At 34.8% G+C, this 27,048-nt stretch overlaps 1 protein-coding gene across 1 annotated transcript in view; it reads right to left on the reverse strand.

Moving 5' to 3' along the window:
- Positions 1 to 5,105: 5,105 nt before the first annotated feature.
- LOC116767882 (uncharacterized) overlaps positions 5,106 to 27,048 on the reverse strand; it is a 29,534-nt gene continuing 7,591 nt past the window's right edge. Inside the window, exon 2 of the mRNA XM_032658435.2 lies at positions 5,106 to 6,892. Coding sequence (XP_032514326.2) covers positions 5,514 to 6,892 — 1,379 coding nt within the window. The 3' untranslated portion in view covers positions 5,106 to 5,513. The remainder of the gene's footprint in view (positions 6,893 to 27,048) is intronic.

Here is a 27,048-nt window from a genome sequence, read left to right on the forward strand (position 1 = left end):
ATTTATAACTATGGACAATTTTATCTGTAATATTTCTTTTGTGTGCCACCGAGGAGAGAGGTGTATTTCCTAAAAAAGACTCGCTTCCTCAGTCAAATAGCTTCCGCTTAATTTTGATACTCGATGTCATGTATATTAAGAGATGCGAAGTTTAAAATAGATGTGAATCTCTAATAAGAAAATGAGACCAGAAAAGTTCTGTTCTATAACATCAGCACAAATATCGGACCCATTCCTATGTTATTAAACAAATTTTAACTGACAAATTTTCGCAAAATCTTTGAAAAATATTTAATAAAATAAAAATAGACTTTTATATATTTTTCATATTTGAGTGACTTAATCTGAAATCATAGAATTGTAACACAGATTCTGATAAGATTTGCTTGAGTGGGAACCTTTGAATTAGTAATCATTTATATTATCTTTAAAATAAACGTAGCTCAGTTATGTTAATTCAACGACATCTGTTGGTGTTACGTGGCTCACAGAACCTTTATTCTCTTCTTCCTTCGTAAGGAGTTGTTATTGTTAACACTAGATGGCGCAATCTTCAAATATTTTTTACTTAAAATTATCATGCAACATTATTAAATTTCTACATTTTTATGGTTATTTTTTGGATGACATATTTTGTAAAATACAAAAAAATATTACCAGTAAATATAACTTATAAACATTAATAAGTAATTTTCACCTACACAAGTGAACTTTAAGTAATTCACAAGATGGCGCTAGTTACTATTAACCTGCACTTATGATCAATCATACGGTTTTTACTTTTTAATGAGTATATTTTTGCGTTCTACACAGTGAAGAGTAATGTAAATACTTCAATTAAACAAGTATAGGTAAGGGATAGTCTTGAACTGGTCAAAATCCTTTATCGAATATTGGAAGTAATTACAAAGAATTACTTCAAAGAAGATATATTGACATGAAGTCTTAAATATCGTGTTAATATACAGCGCTTATCCATGTTGCTATACATCAGCCGTCAGCTAGATGTCAGTTATCAGACCTGGCACTCTCCGTGGTGGTACTGTCGCATAATCAAAATGATAATGATGTTGCATTAAGAAAGACTTATTTAACTTTTCTCCAAACATTTCCTTTCATATTCTGACGACTTTACTGTGAACATAAACCTTAGCAGATTCATCCTATATTCCACTTTCTCTGAACAAAATGTTCGGTCATTGAGTAATTAAAATGTAAGTCCTTTATTTCATATCTCTATAAACGCTGATCTAAAAGATTAAATATGTTTAGCTTTCGTATAAATGTTGATATGATGTGTTATAACTCGTACGAGGGGTCGTGTCACTCGCTAACAAGATGAGAGTCTCAAACTTCTTAGTTCCTTAAGTTATTACTATGAAGGAAACACGTTCTGACATTACGTTGACTTGAAATGAGGCTCACTTTTTGTTTATAAAAATATTAAGCTGTGTTATATCTTATTGTAACATTAAAGTGTACTATTACAAAGGGGATAAAGTTATACTCATTTTTCTGATGTAGTATTGTCATGTTTAAACTGATTTCGTAATCATTAAGTACATGTTATAAATATCATTGATGGCGGCTGGTGCAGTTCCTGCTCTTTGAGTAGGTATAACTTTATTAACGAGCATTAGTTTCATATAAACGAGCACATTAGGCGCGGGACACATTAGGCGCGGTACACATTAGGCGCGGTACACATTAGGCGCGGTACACATCACCGCTATATCCTCTGATGTTTCGATAACACTGTATTTAATTCGCTCAGTTTTTTTGGCAACAATGTGATCAAAGCCATAAATCCGTTTTATTATAATTATTATCTGTCAAAGTTTCATTCCAATTGAGTTTCTGGACGCGAGTCCGTATGTCCGTCATTAAGGCTGAGTGAATCAAATCTTTTAAAACGGTAACTGTTATAAAGTGGTATTTATCGACCAAGTCGTAAACCAGATCTAATTTTCGAGTAAAGAATAACATATTAATTTAATAAAATTCCAAAACAAAATCTTCATTTGTGTTGATGTAAAAACTTTTTGTTTAAAAAAAATATTATATGTCATCTAGACGACAATTCGTCTTCACAGATTCAGGCGTTATAAAGAATCCCAGAACAAAAACAAAAAGATAACGACAGTTATAATATAAATAACAAAAAACAAGTTATTTTTAACAATTTATAAAAAAAAATTAAACGTAACTGCGGGTCGAGATAAAAAAGATTATATGTCAATGATATTAGACATTACCGCTTGAGACGGATTACTTCAGAGTTCAGAGAGACGTCTCGCTCAAGTTTAATGCTCAACCTGCGGCATCAGGTCTCGACAAGTGTAATCTATACAAAGGGTCACGACCCCTGAGTAGGTCTGGTGTGGAGGAATCAGGTCGTTTCATGGCAACGAGATCCACAACACTAAATATTTGACCCGGGCTACTACACCGGACACGGCGCAGAAAATAAATAATTACACGACGTTAATGAACTACACCGACGTGAATATTTGTATTAAAAGTAAAAGATTGTAACGGTTGAACCAACACAAGAAGCAATGGAAATGTTCTGTTTTATGAGTATTTAAATGAGATTAATGTAAAATGACGATGAGGCGATACCAATAGTTCTCATAGAAAACCCTCGTTCGAAAACTATGTATTTTAATTTCAACCCTTGTTCACATCACCTCTACTCCGCGGCCGAAATGCTACATGCGATAGACGAAACAAAAAAATCAGTGCGATGTAGGAACAGCAAGTAACGGACAGTTGTAAAACTATTAATCAATATCTCGAAGTTACTTTTAATATCAACTCCAGATTAAAATTGTAATTTCCAGCTTTCTAACAAATAAGACGTAATATCCATATATTTTTTATTAAAGTCCGCCCCTTCTGTTCAAATCTTTCACGATAGAACGACTTTTTTTCATTCTGAACGAACATTTAAAGTATGAAACTGCAGGAGGTTTCTTTGAACTGAATAATTCATTTGTCCGGACTCCAGAAGACTGTTTTAATCATAAAGTTCAACATTTCATAGTCTCTATACTCCATAGGAACGTGTTCATAGAGACTGCACCATTGTATTTTATCTGACTTATTTTCTACAGAATATTTTAAAATACTTAAAGTTTTGCGATATAAAATGTTCCATAAGAAATAAAACTCGTTGTTCATCGTTAGAGGGCGAGAAGTTCATTGAGACGTGTTTTTGATTTTCACATTTGAATTATATATAAGGTTCAGTGGCAGATTTCGTTAATAATATATTAGTTATTTCCAGTGATTCGTCTCCGCAGTATATTCCAATCTGAGCATGTGTCATTATCTTCCTGTCGTCTCGAACTCCCGGAAGGCGCTTCTGTTCGTGAGCTATAGGTGAAGGCAGCTTTTAATACAAATGAGTTTGATTGCTTCGGTCTTTAAAAGTCGTAATTATTTGAATTCGATCCAACAAAAGCAATGACCTTTCTGGTCAGCGAACTTTACTGCTGAGGTTAAGGAACCACAGCTTCTGCATATTGTTTTATCTTTATGCGACGTCTCCGTAACTCCTTCCCCGTCTAGACAGATAGCGATTATTGAATCACTTTTATACACATTAAATATCAATAAGATAAATAGCTCAGACTCTTTCATTATGTGATTGTCTCCACAAAGACACGGACGGCACTGCTTTGACCGTAACTATATAATAAAAAATGTGCATTAAAATATTTTTCCTTAGTAAGTATAGTTTATTTCACATCACCAGTTCATGTAAATCAAATCAACAACTTGTCCGTCTGTTATATAAGCGCTCGTTACTAACAGATGGTTGTGTTACTGTCAGCGTTGCATGACGTTACGTTTAACCGAAATATAAAAACAATATGACGTATTACACGTAGTTAGCTTTAATTATATTGTTTGTGTTTCATGTAGGTATATATATTGATTGTACACAGTTAAGTTTTTAACGTCTACCTATAGAAAAAAGCCTTTAAAGTACACGCCTAAGATATATAAAATTATATATTAATTTTCATTATTCTTATTTAGTCATTGCCACTGTATCCTCTTTACTCTTATACCGCTTGTATGTGAGGCAATTAAATATTTTAATTTGTAAACTGTTTTTATTGACAGTCTCCGAAGCAGTCTTCATCCAGTTATCTCGTAAAGAACATTTTGTTCAAAACTATCTTAAAGATTTTAAAAGTTCATTCAAATTAAACATTAAACATTAATATGCAAATGGAACTGGTTCTTACTGGAAGTAGGTTCGGTTCGAAAGGATCGAAGATAGACATTTGGCGGACGAACTGAGACACGTGTAGAGCATAGGACGTTCGGTTCCATTGATATTATACGAAATGTTCAAGAGAGGAGTCTTCAAACTGGTTTTCGGACATACTTTACGTTCGTCCGTATTAAAATCCTTCCCACATGATCGTCTGTAGCGAGCTTTATCCATAAAAGTAACCTTTATCCACCTACGACGAGGTCTGATTAATTTATTATAACGTGTTACTGTAAGTATGCTTGTTTCGTTGTTGCGCTACGCCCGCTTCGTTTCCAATTAAATACTGTGCCTATATTGTACTGGTATATAACATGTCCTTGGTATTTCAACGTCAGTATATGCTGTTATGTATTTCGACATTTACTAAAGTTTACACTGGAGGCTGTGCCGTCGTTGGTCGACGTACAAAAGCCTTAAGGCTGTTAATTATTCAATATCTGTGTGGGGCGAATTAGTATCGGTCGCTGCACTCTGACATTTAAATGAATTTGTATGGCTTCAACGATTTGCTATTTTAAAAAAAAAATAATTATCCCATATTTTTTTAAACTCGAAAAATTGCGTCCAATCAATAGTTTCAAACAAATAAAAACCTCTTGAAAGATGTTAAGATGTCAAACTACGTTTTTGTCCTATACATTGCGCCCGGCTTGATTCAAAGAACTATATTGCTGCTAGGAAACCATAGCGTTCGTGATTATTATTTATTATAAACGGCTCAGTAGACTTCTTTTCTCAGTGAATTTCTTTTCTCAACTCTCTTTAGATTGAAGCCCTTAGGGTTTGTCCGCATTTAATAAATGAAACAGGCCCATTTTATAATGATATCTTTAATAACACCGATACATGTATTAATGTCCCGAACAGTGAATGTGTACGAGCGTGGAATGTGTAAGTACCTCCAGACCTCCGACTATAATTTACAATCAGATCCGTCAAATGAGACGTTTAATTTATCTAAGATCCACAAAATATTATAAACTCAAGACAACAAACAAATTATTCCGGTCATCCGATATAAAGTGTGTTAACGTAAAAAATAATTTTTCATAAAAATTATTACAATATATACAGACGATTGAAATAAAAACAACTGGACGACGAACATATACATACTAATATCTAAATATTTACAAACAATAAAATATTTATCGACCTAAATCTCCATTTATAAATTATAACGAAAGTGCATTGATTCGTGTCTGATCGGTTCCTCTACAGTCTAGACCATGATAGTGTTCCCGATGACGCTCTCCTTGACGTCCAGCAGCTCCGAGTAGCCCGACTCGTCGCTGCAGGCGCTGTCGTTGTCGCCGTGGCTCTTGAACACCTCCGTCTCCGCGCTGAAGTTCAGACTCTCCGTGTCGGTCAGGTTGTCTATCAGGGTTTCGAAATTGTCCTGTACGTCGAGTAGACTGGAGTCAGACCTCAGAGGAGGATACGTGGATCTCCGTCGGAAGGTATTCCTTTCGCCCATAGGCACGTGGCTGACTTCGTCGGAACTGACCGTGCTCGAATCGTCTCCGTCGACGCCCATTTTCATGGAGTTTCTGTTCCTCATCGAAGCACTCTCAAAGTGTCTGTCGAATACCGACTCTCTCTCTTCCTCGATATCTAACTCCTTTTGAACTTCTTCAGGGGAAAATTGTGATGGAAGAGACGATGGTTCCGCGTCCGATGAGGTAACCGTGCTCGCCGTTTCGCACCCCGAAGAAACAGATCCATCGTCGCTGTCCGTGACGAGGAAGTTACTTTGAGATAGCAGTGGGTTATTGTGACCCTCTATTGTCTTCATGTCTGAGCGTATCGTTTCTAAAGTCCTTTGAAGGTTCTCATTATCGTTGTGACTAGTATTTTCATGTTGAATTTCTTTTTCAAAAGTCTCCATATTCATTAATGTGTCTGAACCAATATCCTTGCACCCTATGGTAGCTAATTTTATTCGTTCCATAATACCTTCGGGGCAAGACAGCTTACGAGAAGACATCATTTCTGATCGCCGCCGATCCAAAGTATGAGATGCGGATTGGTATGCAACCTCTGTTAATTTTTCTTTTCTTTCATTCATCTCTGCTTCCTCTTCGTCTTCTTCTGAACAGAGTTCTTCGATAGCACCAAGTTTAGGGGCTGATTTGGATCGCTCCAAAGGTGGCTTATAGTTTAAAGCGCCTACGCTCAGAAGGATTTTTCTGCGAGGCATGCTCGGGTTGTCATAAACGCTATTTGCGAGACTGAGTCTTGCATTCTGTTTAGATATTCTATCTTTTTTGAATTCAACTAAAGCTTGTTTCAGTTTCACTTGTAGTTCCTCGGTTATTTTCTTTGACACAGATTCTTTGGCGCAGAGAACAGCGTGGCAGCGAAGTTCATGTTTCAATTTCTTTCCCTCGTGTCGATAAACCCAGCAGAATAATTTAGGGTAGTGGGGTGGACTCGCGCAGTACGTGATGCGGTGGGACCAGTACTCTGTGAGGCCGTGTTCTTTGGTGAAGCCCTTGAGACCAGAATTGGTGACGGATAACTTCATCACCACATCCGGTTTGGTGGACTGTTGGTAATTACGCCATAGCGTAGCAAGTGGCTTCTCGATGCAGCTTTCACCTGAAAATAAATAATATTACATTAGTTATGTTATAGGCAGAGATATTAAAATGAGTGCAGAAAATATTTAGGACAAATGTCCGCGTGGGCGCTCCCACATGGATTGTCACCAATCTCTATCAATCCAATCCCTTATCAATGTAAGCGATTGTTTGTACAATGTCGAGGCAAACAACAACTGACGGTATGACTTTGTCTTGGAGGATAAATCTAATATTGGTCGTGAATGTCTTCACACATGTCACACATACAATCTGAAAGTTACCACAAGTATTTGTATTGAAGAACGCTACTTCGATATAATCAGGAACTATATTATTGTAGTTGTGTTCACGATATTCTATTCAACATTCTAATGTCTTTTTCATATGTAAATTATGACGTCAGCGAGGTTTGTATTTAATTTATAATTGTAAGATTATATGAAAGATCAATTGTTACCTCATAATAATTTTCTTTACAATTTCCAATAAGTTTTATAATGAAACAAAAGCAATTGTTCTATTCATCGAGTAGGAAATATATTTTTATATTATTATTTATTTACTAACACGTATATGTCTATAACATTATCAACTCTATCTTAAATTATTTTCTATGCCCCTACACTATATTTTCATCTAACAAATTCTGTTCTCCTTCTCTGTATTTTCATAAGAAGCGTTCTGATTTGATTACTTTGATGAAAGGGGAAAGGAGAACAAACAAAACACTTTTCAATAATACATATTATCATGAATCTGTTTGTCTCGCCGCTGAGACCCGAGCATATAATTAATTATAACATAAACGCTATACAAACAGCTGGCTTCGACCATTTGGCTATATATAAGTAGCATAACGTTATTTATAAAAGTCTATATATTTTAACAACAGACTGTTAGTACCGCTTTAGAGACTTTGTATTTAACTGTTTGTTAATCTCGTAAACTAGGAGCGAGTCCGGCGACTCGAGCCGCGAACGACTAAAATAATATAATTAATGTAATGATTACGAACGTACATTACATTCTGACAACAGGTTTTATTAAATTTCTGATGTTTACATACGTCAATAAGTTTGTATGAAGCTACTCTGAGGTTACAGCTTGGTTACATTATACGTTACGAATACTGACAAATTAAACTATAAAGGAAATGTGATTTTATGACAGAGTAATGCTACAACAATCTTCTAGATGTTTTGTGTCTGTAGTCCGAGGAGGTGCGATCGGTTTGTGGTCCGGCACAGAGAGTGTTACCGACGACTGTCACTGAACGGGTCTGTTAAGTGTCCAGCTTGTTCGTTAATTTTATTAAATCGTTTACTTCGTGTTTCTTGATCGTAAAATATATAATTAGATAAAAAGATCTTAAGAATTAATGTTTGATTCTTCGGTTTAATCAACGAAGATTTATTTAAATAAAACACTTGCTGACTGTAAACACGCTTCATGCTTAACATCAGATACATTCTGTCAAGCGTTACTGAGACCAGAACGCGTTTAAATATCGGTTATAATGAGGGATTCATCCGAAATAGAGCATCTTTAGTCTTGGTGTTTGATTGGAGCGTTCAAAGGTCGGATGTGCGACCTGTGAGGGGAGCGCGTTACCGGTATTTGAGGAAGTGGATTTGAATGGGTCATTATTTTATATTCAAAACCTTAGAAAACACAGTAGGTATTATATTATTATTGCATGTGATGCAGAAGGCCGTTTGGCCCTAAACGATGTCGATAGGTTAACTGGGCATGTAGAACAAACATATTGTGAATATAATCAAAAGATCAATCCGCAATGGCTGAGATCAGAGCGCGGAAATACATTGACCTTGACGTGACAACGGGCTTACATACAATAGTTCATATCACAGAATATTAAAATATTTCTGTCATAACAATTAATTTTTATAGTTATAAAAACTGTAATTAAGATTTATTATACTTATTAATTATTTTAATGATATGAATTACATAAGCGTTTGGTTTTTACATGAAGTGCTACCCAGCGAATGCGACAATCGGTCACTCCGTACTTTCCCTTTCGTCGTCGAGATGAAGCCAGCGAGTTCATCGACCTCCGATCGTTTCATTGCGTCTTATCTCACTGACACGCTTGCAATAATAATGCATTACGACTCACACATACCTGTTACCAGTTAATAGACTCGTCTTAAGTAACAATTAGTCGATAGAATAATGAGGTATCGAGCGTCATTATGATACATGTGAGTTCTTCATGAATATTGATAGACCGGCGAGGAATATCCTTCGTTCCGAAACTTTATTAATACTACGAATTAAAAACGATTAAAAAACATCCGTCGGTCGGAGGACACCGGTCATTAAGTATAATTAATATAAACGGCGAATAATTTAGAAGCGCATCGACCCACGGCTGGAAGTTCTAGAAGTCGGATTCAACTCGACATTAATATATCACAGCATTGATAGGAAACGTAATGACGAGCGCAGCTCATATTAAACTCGAAGAGTACATAGAAACCTTATTAATAGCATATTTTGTGAGTCGTGACACGGGAGGCGTTAAACAGTCGCTCGCGCCGAGACGGGCTGTGTTCGTGTTGACAATTATCATAAATGTAAATAAATCGGCTGAACTCCGAGACCTGAGCTCGAGACAAATCACCGACTAACTCAGAACGGTAGGCTGTCAGTTTATACCGACAGAATATCATTCTGAATATCATGAATCATGTTATATGCAGAACTGGAAGCTGAGTTAGCGCGTACGTTCAGTTCACTCCTTTGTTTATAATATTCTAGATATTTTTATTTCTGTACGACTAGTCTCTCTCATCCTCCGTTGTGTCTGTGTCATAATGGGACCATTGACGCTTCACACGGGAATTGTTCTTTTATCAATAGAAGTTTCTCTCATTGATAACGTTTAATTCCTCATCAATAGATCAATATACTCCGTTTAATTGAATAAAATATCATATAAATTAACGATTTACCCGATGCTACATATAAAGTTGCCAAGGTTCACGATCTCTCGTCCGTTGAACCGTGTTACCTAAAATTTAAAATAACACAAAATAAAAAAACAATATATGAGGAAACTTTTTTGTTCCCTTCCTAATTCTCTTGTTGCATACAAATCATGACCTTCACGGTATGCAATCAGCAATGTAAAACACTTCACTTTCCTTATATTGTCGGTTTTGTTTGCGATATCAATCATGCAGTCTATTAATGAACAGATCGGATAAATTGAACACTAAAAACCTAACAAGTATTTGCAAATGAATAGTCGTGATTTAAAGATTGACATTTAGTAAAGACCAAAGACTCCTTTTTTTTTCGTCGGAAAATATATGATAAAAATAATTTGAGTCTTAACAAACATCCGAGAAACAAAAAAACACGCATTATGTATTAGCTGCGGTCGGTTTACTAAAACCAGTTGTCTCTAACTTTATATCTCAAAATAACTTTTTACAATTTCAATGTTACACAATCCTAACGGCATATTACGCTATTTTCTATTGTTGAGTAATGCTCTGTACGCTTAAACTTTTCCACATTATACGTGATGTCACAAGAGAGTGTTCAGACAACTGTTTAATTACTACTAATTCATATAACAGTAGGTATCTTTTATTGACGTGAGCTACCGTTACGTCTTCATTATATCAGAAAATGTAAGGAATATTTTATAATGAATTTTATACAATCTTAGGATGTAAATCAGTCACGAACTTTTATCAAAAAACGTGTATGAATTATGGCACAACTGATAATAGATTTGCTTGTAAACAGATTTCATATTGAAGAATTTTTTTATGACACAAGCACGGATTCCGATGACAGTGACAGTGAAAGATAGAGTGACTTTGAAAGACGTTTTTTCTTTGAGCTTCGACTATAGAATATAAAGAGTTTTAAGGTTCTTTGATATTAATAATTATAAAACAATTCCAGCTCATTGTTTTGCTCTTAAGTGATGAATGTTTTATTAAAGTTTTTTACAAAATACAAGCACCCTCTACAGCTGGCATTTGATTAAGAAATATTTCAAAGCAATTTAAAAACCTGTTTACTTATTGGTCAAAATAATTAAATTCTGGTTATTGTGTTGTAATGATGTTGACATTTTATATTAAGTAAAATTAACTGAATTATAGTTAAGAATAGTTTACATTATTGGAAAGAATATACTATATACATATGTATGTACAATAAAAAATTATCATATTAAATGTCACTTATAAATGAATTTTCATGGTTAATCAGTAATAGTTTTTCACTGGCTCACCTTTATAGTAACGTTAAAATATACATTTGAATATAATCCCAAACATTTGCTCGGTCGCCATACCGCTAAACAAAGTTCGCTAGCACGCTAAACACGCACGAGGTGACTCTTTATGGAGCCAAGTCACCTAATCTAATTCGTCATTTATGCGCGCCCTCAGGAATGTGTGTCGGGTGTAACGACCTTTACTCATAGCCGATGTACCAATTCAACCTGTGCTCGTCCGACCGACATAATCGACTCTATGCACCACCAGCTCCCGCTCCCCGCCGCCCTCGGACACACCATGCTTTATAATCTATACAACATTGCCAATGCGTGAGTTGACTTCGATGTCAACATTACATTCGACAACTTGGAAATTATTCAGAAGAATTTTGATTCTGTTAAAAAATATTACCAAAGACTTCGATATATGCAGGTATATTTAGGACACATCTTGTTTTGGACGTTTATCAGGTCACATATCTTTGTAACGTGGCTTTATAATAATCTATGACGTTGACACATAGTGAATAAAAGTGTCAAAACTTTGGCTTTAAATTATCCAAAATAAGCAAAGTTACGAAAAAGAATAGAACAGAAACGAGATACAAAATTTCAATATAATTGAAAAATCTTGCTTCATGAATGCTATTGAAAGAGATTTACAAGATAAATAATAAGAGCTGGTAAACGATCACATTAACCCCATCAGCTGTGACCGTCACCTCGGATTATAAAATCGTTTCTGATCTCGGGGAGGACCATAAAGACATCAACTTAATTGGCTGGTCGGGGGTCGGCGGTCGCTGACCCTGTCACCGACTCAATCAGACTTTAAGCTCAATCTGTAACACTTGAGTCGTTAAAGCTCTTTGATACATATCATGTATGGATAAAATTCTCCTACATTTTCTTTGATTACTGCTGTTAATTTTCTCTTCATTTTTATACTTCACCTTTCCCAGGCTCAAGACTGACTAGCTGTCTCAATTGCAAACACACTAAAAGTTTTCATTGTCAAAAATTAATTTACATCAAATATCTAAGAATGATTTTTAACTAATTAGAATATGTAGGTCTGAAAACTTTTTAATCTAAAGTTATTATAATCAAATTAATATTCTTTCTATATTGATATATCTTGCCGTTACGATTCTAAATATTTCCATGGTCAGGTCTATATATAAAGGAACACTGTGTCCATCATCTTACGATCGCTCCTCTAGATTCATGTTCCAATTCTTTGACTCTCACAATTGAGTGTTGTTTATAAATAATGGCTTACATTCGACAGACAAACAGACATCCAGATAATACTATTATTTTCAGAGATTATCTTTATAACCTAACATAAATATTGATGTATTGGATATTGGTAGATCCAATAAACTTTTAATGTTGACATTGTCATCATAAAGGTCACAGAAGGTCGTTTTCGTCCGATTGCAGTGTCGGATATAAAAGAAACTTCTAGAAGAAAGTTTTTGGAAACGATTTGTTTACCAACGAGGAGCGAGATGTATCGGACAGCGAGTTTTTTATTTCTTGATTAGAATGGTGAATATTTTCAGCATATCAACGTCCAAAGAAGACCGGGCTGTACACTGATATGGCATTTTACGAGCCCGCATTCACCTCTCATAATATATTTATAACATTATCGCGTCAAGGAACCTACGTTTGAAGTCTTCTCATTTGTGGTGTATTCGGGTTAAATAAAGTTATACTTTTTGATTCCTTACGTATATGAAAACCATTTCCATACCTTTTGTTTTTATTTCTGTATATTTCATACATAATATAGCTAATGTATTATACATCAAGGAATACCTTAAACATAAATTGAGAGTGTTTTTTTGAAAGAAATAAAACTAAATAAGAATAAAAAACGTCACCTTTTAAAAGGGAATGAACAAAGTGTTTCGATGCAAATTTGAATGCAATTTTTCAAAGCGGCCATTTTCGTAAATGTATTTGTGCAACATCGTTTTTGCCAGGTTTCGTTACAAGTTTATAAACAGTTTCTGATCCGGTTGTGCAACCAGCGGTCTACAACCTTAGAACTCACTTCAGAAAACTACATACTGACAGTTTATAGGTTTCTCATTTACAATTATACCTACGTGTATAACAGTATGATACGGTGACCGACAACAGAGTTGATTTTATGAACCGAAAGACTTAGAAAACACAACAAAAGGAACTTGCAAATCGGAGGCTCAGATGTTAATTTAATGTATTACGAAATACGAAAGTTAAATTACGTCACTGTGAAAGATATTTTAATAAAAAGCAGCGCATTATAGCGAACATAAACAAGACGCCATGTTGAAGTAATGTTACAATAGTCTTTTATCGCGCCAATAAAATGTTTACAATCCAATAACAAAACGAACGGCTGGATAGTTTTTATGGATACTTTTGTTATGGATACGAGAGATATGCAGCGATGTAAAAATACGCTCGCCATAAGTGTAGAGTTGCCGCGCTGTGTGTGACGCGGACGGTGTGACGGTGTGACGGTGTGACGGGGTCGAATAAAACATGTATAATTCACAATAACAGGAAATTTGTTGAAAACACGATAACAATTTAATGTCAAATGTGGTTGCGATATTAGTTTGATCGGTTTTCAAAACGTAGAAGCGTGTTTACAACGAGTGGCTGGGGTGACAATGCTCTATGAATGTTAAGAGACCGCGGCGACTGTGAGGACATGTTACGAAGAGATGTGTCTGGCATACTAACTTTTGACAACTGTTACACGATCACACACCACCGATTGTATGGTTTTAATAAGTACAGAAAAGTACAAGTTCATCTGTCAGACCAAGGCTTCCTTAGTAGTTAAAAAACTCACATACCACACGCCTTTTCATGTATACTACTTAAATTTCGTGCATTTATAATTATTTCTTGACTTCAGATGTGTTTATTTAATAAAGTACCTTACTTAATCTGATATGCTTTAACAAATTATTATAAAAAAGTAAATCTTAATTCTACATCTTTCAATCCGTAAAGTAGGATCTTAAAGTAACATCTTGTAAACATATAAATTGCTTTTGATTGCAACAAGTTCAGAGTCAACTTTTAAAGCTGCCACAGTTTAAGTTGTGAAAGTATGATGAGTTCGGGGAGGGAGAGGCGGAGGGGGCAGGGAGTATTGAACTGATGACCTTGAACAGCCTCGACATTTCTAACAAACACACCTAACAACCGAATGTTACAGAACACACGCAAGAACAATCTTGAGACAAACAATCCTTTCCGTCTCGGGTACCGGTTATATTATTAGAAACAACATTAAAAAAAACATTCCGTTAGACACTAACTTGAAATGCTTATATAAGATAACATGATTTTAACACACACATCTCTAGCGGTTGCTTTATTGAAGTTAAATAACAAGACAACATAAAACTGTACGATCAAACTCATTTTCTATTGAGATAACTTTAAAACTGAACGTAAAAACTTTAACCCCGTGTCATTCATAATATACTTTTATTATTTTTACATAAACGTATTTCGTATCAATTTTTTCTTAGTACTAGTATCGACTTATCGTGAAAGTGAAGCGGGCCAGCTGACTGACCTTACCGAGTTACCTCACACTTATGCAACAGTTGTATAACATGACGTGACCGAGCTTACCATAGTTGTATCTACTAGGACTGGTCAGATACAGTACGCAATGGACGTCAGAGGCATAACATCACATACTCAACACATGACTTTTTTTGTGAACCGTGCAATAAATATTTGGTAGAATGAAACGCAAATTTATCTGCCAGCTATTGTTTTTGATTTTTTATCCGTTGTTTGTTTTTTCGTGAATTATAATTCTGGCGTTGCGTCGTAATAGGCTTCCTTGTCACCAAAATAAACAATTGATCAAATATTAGTAAATATTTAGTAGTAATCCGCATATTTTTGTAAGTAAATAGATTGTTTAAATTTACTATTTCTATTTCTTGTAATGCAGTCGATATAAAAAAAAAGACACTTAGCAATACAAGAGAAGGCAACGCGTTCTTCTTCTCTTTTCGCAAATAAGTTACGTCTTGCCAACAACCTCGCTTACCTGTCAACGTTTTCTGTATGACGTAGTAGTAGTAAAAGTAGTAAGCAAGATGCACGTAGTCAAGCCATATCGCTAAACTATCTTCTGTTCTGACACGATTGTTCCGCCTCTCTTCATTTACTGGTATAGTGTCTAAGTCTAGGAAGCTTTGCTAACGTGGTACCCACTGGTACCCAGCTCGTCAACATGCCTCTCTTTGTTATCGTCCGAATTGATTTATATGCCTACCTCTAAGTTGTTATCATACTCTACGAGATTATGGAACGTACATTACGCGGACGGGACGGACGAAAGGGATTTTCTGGTGTACAGGACACACCTTTGAGAAACGCTAGATCTGAAGTAGGCAACCTGTCGGAATTTAGTAGGATCCACTTTGGACAATGCACGGTTTTATTTCACCATCAAGTGAAATAAAGTGCATTTGTACCATGAATATAAACGATTTAAGAACAAAATTAATATCTCTCATATGTAACGGAATGTGAAATACACAGCATTAAAATCTTTTCGAATAATAAATAGGTTTGGAATATTCAAGTGAATTATGAATAATTATGAATAATCACACCAAAATTAAAATATCAGAAGTAATATAAAAGTTTACATCATTTCATGCGTCACCCTGGAAGTGAGCGCCAGTCCACCAGGAAAAATCTGGTTAGATTTCATTACTAAAAAACTTTTAAGCCATTTCAAAAGTTACTCCTGTAAGGAGCAATATTCAATTATTTTGGAAGAAATGATTTATTACATCTCTTATAAAGTCCGTGATTTTTGTTATGATGTATAATACACTTCCGATAGATTCTTAACAGGTTAATTTCATTCTAAGTACATGCGGAGTCGTGTGTTCATTTTCATGCAATGTTAATCCAATGTGGATTTTAATTTGTAATTTCTCTTGTATGGGTTTTTGATCGTGAGACGGCTCGGAAACCGAAGACGTCGACGACACACGACTTCCTCGGACTTCTAGAAAATAATTAGGGTCAATTGTACTCGACTGCTGCGTCTGACCTTTGAAAAAATAAACATTGCCAGATTACGTAAATTGTTATGTAAATGAATCGCGTAAGAAATAAACGAATCGCAGAAAGTTTTAGAGAGACTATTTAGAGAGACACAAACAAAAGCGAGGTCCCTGTTTACAAATTCGTCTCCGCAGCAACTTTCCAGCGATGTGATCGGAGATCCGTTTCACGTATTTAATTATTTGCTTTCAACATTGTTCCGCCATTTTGTAGAAAGTCTGAATTTGGCTTGCAGATGTTTGAGATACGCTCGTGACTCGAATAACGACTTGAAGGTTACTCGAGATACTTTTATTTTCATTGCAATTCCGCAATTTTCCTGGACGGAGCGGTTCATTATACTCGGAGGAAGGAAGTCACCGCCGCTGAGAACTTTTGTTTTGAAATAAAATCCTGCTATTTAGTCAATGCCAAGGTATTTTCAAGAGTAGTTCGAAACATTTTTTGTTTGTTCGCGAACTGCGCCGCCTGCGGTTGAATGTTTGAGAGTAATTAATTATTATTAAGTGATTCATCATTAATGGCATTGTGTGTAATGAGGTCGGGTCGCCGTGAGCGCCTAACTCGATTAACGAACTATGGTGTGGACTATGAATCATATTCAGAGATTATATAATTTAGTGGACACCATTATAACACATATAAATACCCTAGTACATGCTCAGCCTATAACCTCGGAAGCAACGTTTAAACAGGGAACTTATGATGTGTTTACAGTATTATAATATAAATTGGTAAACTAAACAGTAATAACAATAAAAAAGTAGAAACACTTATCTTCCCCAGATTAGCGTAAAACTCAATTAAAGACAGCAACCCGCCCGATACGAACTAATACAATGTTTAGAAAATATGACAAATTAAAATCGATAAACTTCTCCAAAGGCAAGAGCAATAAATAATATCGTTGCAGCATGAAGGAAGCATTAGCTATAAAATGTAAGGTTTAGTTAGAACAATTCGAGTTGTCTCTTAATATTTCTTTTAATAAAATATGACGTCTGGATTTGGTTTATGAAGCTAAATTGAATTTGCCTTTCGTTTCTTTTCCATTACGATGGATTCAAGCATTTCTTTATAACTCGGCCCTAATGAAAATTGTTTGTAGAGTAATTCTTATTTCATTCCTTTGATATTTTCAACTTAGTAATTTGTCTTTTTATACGTTAGTGAGAGTCTTCGTCTGTGACAGATTATTCAAGTATATATTTAACTTTGTCAAGGGTTATATTATGAAGGACTGTTTCTCTCCTATTTTCTTTTATCTTATTTTTTTTTTCTAAAAGACAATCTATAAACTATTAAGCTGAAGGTTAAAATATTGAAGGTGTCACTGAAAAGACTTTTCACTTTTTTTATACTAGCTCACTAGCCACTAACTGATGAGACAAAGTTTGTAATTAGCTTGAGGTCCTAAGTCCTGTAACAAATTATTTATTGTAATATAATTAAAAGCCATGCTGACAACAAGTCGTGTTCGAGAGCGGCATACCAGCCAAGTATTACGTGTACTATGACACTAAAATAAAAAACAAAACGAACAGCTCGTGCTATTTGTTGATCAAATATTTTTGTTCGAACCTGTCTCATATACTAATCAAAAAACATTATTTCTTCTAGAAAAATGTCTATAAACGTTTTATTATTGAAAACGCTGACCTGAGTAACCTTCAAGTATGCTGTTAAAGTTATTGCGAATATAAAATGGTATTAATATGGCTGTTACCACACTGCATAAGGTGACAGTCATACGAGATAATAATATTATACGGTCTTTTAACGAGGTGGAGTAGTCTGCTGTATGTCGAGGTACCCATCATAGGACTCTCTATTCGTCTACGTATTCTGTCTCGCATTTCGTATATATAATTTTTAAACCATCTGCCAGCGATGACGCGCGATCTATAAACCTGTCCACGATCGTTTATTTATTTTTGTTATAAGCAGAATCACGGTAAACGTAAAACCAGACCTCGGTACCGGCGTAGGTCTGGGAAGCTATGAAGTATGTACTGTTGTTGACCTGCATCAAACTGTTTCTATGTCACGATAACAATAGTTCTTTTACAATAAATGTTTTAAATTAAAAAAAACACTTATTCAATATGTTTTTACGTCAAATTGGCATGTCAGTTGGTGAGGAAAATACGATCACCACAAAATGCAGCAATGTAAAACAGAGTCCGCGAACCTTCATTATTATAATTATAATGTTAAAGCTGTCCCTCATATGTGTCAATTAAAACGATAACAAATTATTGTTCACCGGAAATAATTGTCTTGTACAATTAGTGGAATAACAACAAGCATACGGTAAGGTATCTTGAGAACTTTTAGGAAGAAATCCGACCCTCCTGTATTCGTAGGACGCAGAGCTCTTTTTTGTAAAATGAAATTTGAGTTAATTTCAGTTCGTCTTCAATAGAAGATCGTAAATCATAATATATGAAAAGCAATGAAAAAAATATTTATATAAAACAGTGTAATATAATTTCAACAAATGTATAGTTCTCTATCATTAAACAAGAAGAAGACTATACAATACAAGGGGCCGTCACAGTCCATCAGACATTTTGTGCTACTTCTAAGACAAAGTTTTTGTCAAAACTTAGCAATTTCTTTGTCTCTAATGAATATTCTAGCATTTGTTTGATTTCATCTAATCATTCAATAACAAAATATGACCAATTTAAACCAGGCAAAGGTAAAATTAGTATAAGAGTTAAAAGTAATTTATTGAATGTCCTTCTTATGAAGAGACCCCGTCATAAAGGTCAACGCCTCCACAGTGGCTCATTGTCAGGTCAGAGTTTAAATAAACCGTGATGCAAATGCGATCGTCCATTGAATGTAAAGCGCGTCGAGGGCGAGGTACCGATGAGCTGCTGCATGAGGTCGCCGTTACTAACGGGAACAGATTCCAGTTTGTGGCAGAAAACGCACCATTGAACTCACAGAAGGCACCTCCTGTGTTTACACTTCGTTAATTACTAGGTTTTGCTGCGTGCGAAAGATTTCTCTCCCGATCTCATGCATGGATTTCTTGCTACAGAAATTATAATGACGTACCTCTGATCTTCTGTATTACATTTATAACATATTATCATTAGAATTATAGTATACAATTTAATTGTGTTATGTAAAGCAATAATTTTAAATGTTAATTTTCTCAACCAATTTGACATATAAGTCGGAAGCGAAACGCCTTGTTTTATTCATCTCTTTAGATAGGAACATAATAAGTTACCCGAACATTTTAGCCTGAGAACAAAATAGTTTTTATTTCAACTCGACCTACATCGATTTCCTTGTTGTTTCTGATGAAAATTTCATAAGTTTTACTATAACTTTGTTAAAAACTTTTGAAGCGTCTTCATTAGAGAGCCTGAATTTTATAGTTTTATACGAAACAAACAAAGCAGGTTGAAAATTTCGTTGGAGACGACTCGAAATAGATTATGTTTAAAATTCTTATATATAGGTTGCACTATCAATTACGTTCTAAAATAATACTTTTTAATTTTTAATTGAAATCGACGAAAAATATGTCTGCAATATTTGTATTGTCTCGACTTTTATGAAAATGAAATTCGAAGGAAATTACATTTCACATTAATTTTAATACTTTAAGAGAGGGAATTAAAGTGTTGCTGTTGTATTGTTTTGATACTTTTCAGTTTACTGATATTTTTGGCGAATGTTTTTTATCTCTCCCTGAGTGTCGGATGCTGAAGGTTGCTCAACCAACTGAATAATCAAACTTCTTTTAGTTTTTTCTATAAATATAGCGAGATGAGAATTTGCTGCTATCGTATGATTTATTGAGTCCACTTTAGTAAAGTAACGTCAATGTTTCATTACAGATAAATGTGAATTGAAGACAATTGAAGATCAATACACTTTCCCTTCGGATTGTTATATGACAACGGGGACACCTCGACCGATATATCAGACTACGCTTGCACTATTTATATGGAAATTCAGAGTAACGAGAAAAATGGGATTTTCTGAATAGCTCTTGTTTTACTTTGATGGTTATCCATTTTACGACAAAAATACACATTACACATACACATTATACATATTTCACACATATATATATATATATATATATATATATATATATATATATATATATATATATATATATATATACGTGAATATATGTATATATATAAACGTGAATATATATATATATATATATTCACGTTGTATATGATGTATTTGTAAAATAATCATTACTGTAAGTCGTCGGTTCGTCCATTCTTCTGTAATGTTTTGGCAAACGAGTTTCTATTAAGTAATCGTATAATTTTCCCGTTAGTAACAGAATACCGAACAACAACGTAGCTTCGTTTTGTTTTGATAGAGTTAGCATTAAAATTTCATTTAATTTTTTTCATTATACATACGTCGCATATTTTAAATAATCATTATTCATTGACGTCAGTGATACATCGCATATGAAGCCGGTCCATTGTCTGTATCGGTATTTTTACTTAAAAACCGGTAGAGTCCGTCTTAAAACTATAATATTTGTAGAAAACATTCCACTGATAAAATACTACGATAAACTTAACAAAGTGCTTCAATAAGATGAACATATAATCATCTCAACTCAATGGTTATTTAAATAATTCTCATAAGTGAGCAGTTTTCAGTGAGCTTTTAATATCGGATCGCTGTCATTTTCTCATCTCATTAATAATATATATTGTACTGTTTTTTTCCTCGAGACATCATTAATAGCAATAATTAAGTTGCCGCTATGTAGTATACTTAATTATTCCGACCCAACTCATCTATTAAACGGCTTGATATAATATATTTTTTGTCACGTCTGAGAAGCGTGATACAGCGGATGCGAATATAATGAAACATTTGTTTTTCTACTTGATAGTCGTAAAGTGAATTCGACAAATATGTTATGTGTTATGGTGAGGTATACAAACAGGTTTGCGTTTTGAATGGATCGGCTCGCTCTGCAAGTTTGTTCGATACAGTTGTGTTGCAATCTACTAGTAGCGGGCGACAGGTATCGCGGACGAAGACAAACATACTGATAATATAATGCTATAATACAACAAAGTAGTACGGAGAAAACAGTGCTGAGATAGACGGATGAACGTACGAGATGAAATTGATGAATAGAAAGTGCAGAAGTTCGAGAGAAAAGGCTACCCTTTGGACGTACAAGGAGCTTCATTCACAGAGAACTCTCACCTGAACTTTGACAACGATCATGTTGCCTTTCACTCACACTCGCTGGCAAAATAACTTCCCAAATGTCTTAGGCCTCGGCGGCTGCGACTCGACTTTGAAGATTGACGCTCAATATACTTGTATCATTAAAGATGTAATAATATTTTTAGTAATAATTATATCGCGTAATAAATGACAATTATAATTATTATAACTAGCAATAAATATAAATGAAGCTGAAATAATTTATGATTACAGTTCATAAGATATCATTTGTCATATCAAGTTACAAGACACCTCTTTGATGGACATGTCAAAATTGAATGATCTAAAATCTCGATATGAGATTTAAATTTCATTTCATACTCAGCTAACATTAAAAATACAGAACAGACTCCATCCTCGTGTTAAAATACTCACAATAACACGTTAAAACGTAACCCCTTTAATATTTAACGAGCAAGAGGCGGTCACATCATATTAATGTACGTATCAGCGGACAAGTTGCGAGTGAAAGTCGCTAGATGCATTCCTTCGAAGCAAATCTCGATGCCTTCTCTTTTCGACGAATGCTTTGAGATTGCTATGTAGTTTGATATTTGACAATATTATAACTGTAACCTGTCACAGTGTTATTGTGATCAAGAGAGCGAGCAGGATTGTCTCACATAATAAATAGCTACTTTTCAAAACATCATTTATAATGGAGGAACAAAAATCAGTTGTAAAGAATTCTGCAAAGCCACATAACGCTATAATATATTCATTCAAATATTATCATAACACTCCTCTTCGGGTTTTGATAATTCAATAGCGTGATAGACGCTTCAACACAAATCTGATCTAACATTATAACAATACAAAGTGGTTCAGATGTATTTTAATAGCACTTCAAGAAGATGTATTTGTTGTTTCAGCTGCGTGCGGATTTGGTAACCTCCTTAATCTCATTACGGAATCAAGAAAACGAGATGTGTTAGGAACATTACACACCGGACTGTTTACATCTGCTTGATGATAAACATATCATAAACAAGATATAATATAGCGATCATGTCAAGAAGCGATAATGTTAGTTGTTGAAACGATTTAGTTCTCAGTGGAACAGTTAGAAGAATTGTATTCCGTTAAACTTGTACTATGTAAAATTGCTGGTAAATGAATTAATAACCATGTTTTCTCGATCACTTATTCTATTCTGGCGTTAATTCTACCGTTCGGTTTGTTAAGATCCTAAGTCATTGAAGCGTGGTCGGTATGTGTGTCGTTGGCCGTAACAAGGACGATACGAATTTTGAAACGGCAATAACGATACGCTTAAATAAACAAGTATTGAGAAACACTTCCATATACGATGTTTATTAAACCTCAGTGTACACACGAGTAGATTTATTATTATTGACCTTTTACTCTGAAGGCAGAATTAATTTCAGACCTATATTTAACTCCCGATTCAGGTAAGTTCAATATTAACTTATGAGAGATTCAATACAACGTCTCTGAGTTCGCTCACTGATATATATATTCTATATTTGAATGAATCAAACAACTCCTCTGTTTCTCTTCTGAAATTCGAAGCACGTAACTATCATCTAATAAAACAATTTCTTAATTAAATTGTAGGTTTCTTGCCGGGAAGTATTATTTAATAAACTTATAAAAGGTCTGGTTTGTCACTAGCACTTCTATAGACGCTACAAATCTTTTAGCTAAAGGCCACTAACACAGATTTCTTTAAATACTTTGACGTAGTAAAGGACACTTAGCTTATTCATAAACTGAGACAGTTGGAAATCCACATCTTATACTTATTACTGTATTTCAATGTACATTATACAATTCATATCATTCTGCTCACATTGTTTGTCCAAGTGTACCGCGATGGTGGAGTTTCAAACTGTAATTATGTTTTAAATATTAAAATGTATTCAGTTTCTGAATGCGAGCGCACGAACTTCTGATTATTTTTAGTTTACGATTAGCTGCGAATCATTTTATTTGAAATTTATATAAAAACGGTTAACATCTAGAACATTTGTAAACATAGCCAAAGTAACGCTCGCATTTTTATTCTGATCAGAATAAACGAGAAACAAAAAATATCAGTGTCTATATTATATTAGGTCAAGACAACTATCTGTCCGGAAAGGAACGAAGAATCAAAGTCTTGATCGTTATTCTGTATAAATGATAAACATTCACCAGAATAATCAAGATTTTCTTATTTTAATTTAAGAAAAATCTTAACAGAGGTCTTTTAAGAAATGAACAGGGAAGTGAGCCTGAACTGAGAACGCTCGGTGAAAGATTCATACAAAACAAATCAAAACAATGCTTTTGCTTACTATTCTAATAGAGACGAGAAAAAAATCACGGTAACATCACTTCCCTGCAGTCACGTAGAACAATAAGATGTGGCGCTCCTTCACAGAATAATAAATAACAATAAGACAAGCATAAGACGTATCTCGTAATAAGAATCGATTTTAAGAAACTTATCAGTTACGATTACACAAGGAGAGACCGCAGAAATATCTGGACTAAATTTGGAGCTTGGACGGTGGAGGTGAGCGTTAACGTGCGTTACATAGGGGCCCTTTAAACCTACACCTGGGTCGCAAGTCCCAGGGACTGTCAAAGCTCCTCTCCCTGCAACGCGATGGACCACCGAGTCTCGACCCGCACGGTGGATCCATGGAGCGCTGAGAGGTTTCGTCTCTCTGTTTGTGATGATCCGTCTGTCTTTAAATCTGACTTTTATTACGCTACGTGGTTTATTTTTCTTGCTGTGAAGTTTGTCTGAAATAACTTCATATATTTAAGTCTTCATGGTCTCAAACACTCAGAGTCCTGTCACTGAACATCTTTTCATTTCTTGTCTTATTGTCCTATACAAACTGTACACTGAATCTTGTAGAACGGATGCAGCTTATTTTAAAATTTATTAATCGGTTACAATAAAAATACATTTAACACGTTTCCTGTTTCCATTAAATATACTCTCTATTGCATTTCTTAACGTGTGTCGCTATCGTCTATTTAAAGAATTACTGTTCTTTTTTTAGTTCTAAGAATAAATTAATAAAGAATCCGTGGTCGCAGACAATATTCAAACCTTACATTCAGGCAGGATTGAAAACTTTAAAAATTGGTTTATATAACTTCACATTTGACAGCTCAAGGATCTATAAGATATGTTTTTATAAGTGCAGGAGACTAATCTTCAAAGTGCAAGGTGATACAACGCCAGGCTTATCGATAGCTGTATATATTCTCTGGAAGTATCGTTAGGAGCGTGCGAGCCCCACTTTCTTCATCTCTAAACCTGTTACCTGCGCCCGTACTCTTGACGACACCGTTTTCGGTCCGCGGTGACAAGGCCAGCGAGACATACCTTTAATACTGAATTATTGTCGCTCTTCAAAGTTCAACATTAAGCAACATTAAAGTTTATTTAACTCGCCAAAAGATTAAATGTTGAGTGACCGTAATATCATTCTAACCTTCTGCTATAACAGTTTAAATACAACTCCCTATATGACATTCAAAGTGCCACGTGGTTTGTATTATATAAACATGTCTCTCTAGTGTCTTCTATTAATACATCAAAAGTTCTTGACCTCATTATTAATGCGAGCACAGTGTAAATGTCACAGAGTCCGCGTCTCATCATAAATCGGCCACAGTTCATGGAGAAATAGAGTAGATGATTTAAATCCATATTCAACATAACTCATCACTGAGGTACGTTCATTATTTGTAGATAATAATTCTCGACCATCGTATAATGACAATGTTATAAAAATAGTTGCAGTCTCCAATAAATATAAGATAAAGTTTTCTCAAATCTCATCAGCTTGTAAATCTTTTTTACAGTAACATTTATATCATTCAAGGAACCAATCTGTTAATGATGAGACTCCACCAATCCATTGCATGACAAAGTTTTTCTCACCGCACGCCACAACTTAGCAGGTCCTTTAACAAATGTTTCGTTTGTAAACGCTAACCGCTTGTTTGACAGTTCTCTTTATGCCCCAAACACCAGCAAGTAAATATTTTTTTACCAACACGCTTCAGTCTGGTCTCTATTACAATGTTTCGTGCTAGTGATTATAATGATTGCTAACAATAAAATCATAAACTGCAGCCTTTTAATTGAATATAATCGTAGCGTTTATGTAAATTAAGGCTCGCCTTACTATGACGGATGATGTGTGCGATCCGCGGCTGAACGTATCACATATACATTTGAGGAAACAGTAGACAACATAGTTACTCATCGCAGCATCACGGTCCATGGAGCTCATGCTCTTGTTACATCTGAAATCATTTTGATTGTACAAGTAACTTCATCGATCTCATCAAACTGTCAGTCGCTATTCTGACGCATAACGCGTTCTCTACTCTCAAAAACGAGTGCTAAAATAAGGAACGAATACCGAAACTCACCCAGGGAGTTATTCTGTAAGTCCTACGCACATTTGTTTGTAAACACCTCCAAAGACACTACATAATATTCATAATTCCTAACCAACTGTACTTGTTTATTGTTAATATTTTTCGTTTAGAATACTGCCGTGCACACAAGCCTGCAATCCCTCGTATGATATATACTTTAACCTCTTACATTTAGAGTTGAAAACTGCGCGCGTCACCATTGTCAAGTACAAAGCACTAACCTTTAACCAGACTGTTACAATCTAACAGTTATATATTGTACAAAATGTAGTCCGTAAATTGTAGATTGATGTTAAGCAAACGTGCAGTTATTGCATACGGTAAACTTTTAAGGTTAGTATTTCTGTGTCCAATAACTGATTGGTCAACTTTCCTCTAATATATTTAGATTTAGCTAAAAGTAAAGACAAGTAGCGTCGGGTGTAAATTAAATAATTAACACAAGTAGTCCTAATATGAAAAATAAACATATAACTTTTTCGAATAAATAATACAATATTAATAAGATTCATCAATTTCCTATTGAAAGGACCACTTGCCACTTAACCAACCACTAATAATGATAGTTATAAAATAATATACGGGAAGAGAGAAACGAGTTGCATGTTACGGTGAAGAGCTAACGTAAAAGGAAATTCATTACCAGCGTCACGTGTAATTACAAACAACGGGACAAAATAATATTCCACGTATGTAATTGTTACTGACGTTGATCGTTCCGACTACTCGCTACAGGAGTGACGGCTGGCGTCTTATCAACGATGACCTCAATAGCAACGTACTGAAAAACTTACTAAGTCTCGATCTATAGAGAAATAAACACGACTCCACTGACACGACGACGGTGTACTTGAGGCTGGGTTCAAGTTGACATGAACACACGCAGTATGGACATGATGTATTAAACGATTTCGGTCCTTTTGTACATATAAGTAAGGCCTATATTGGCATTAATTATCACCGCACTACCACGTGCCTCGCCTACCAATGAACCAGGACGTAGGTTATTTTTAAATCCTTCAATGACATTTAATTTTATATAACCTTCAAAAACCCTCGTCTCAGGATATAACGCTAATTACATTATGATTGTTCTGCTTCATCCTTGCTTCGAAAAGGCCGCT

This window comes from Danaus plexippus (genome assembly GCF_018135715.1).
Source record: "Danaus plexippus chromosome 3 unlocalized genomic scaffold, MEX_DaPlex mxdp_25, whole genome shotgun sequence".
In the NCBI taxonomy this organism is placed as follows: Eukaryota; Metazoa; Arthropoda; class Insecta; order Lepidoptera; family Nymphalidae; genus Danaus; species Danaus plexippus.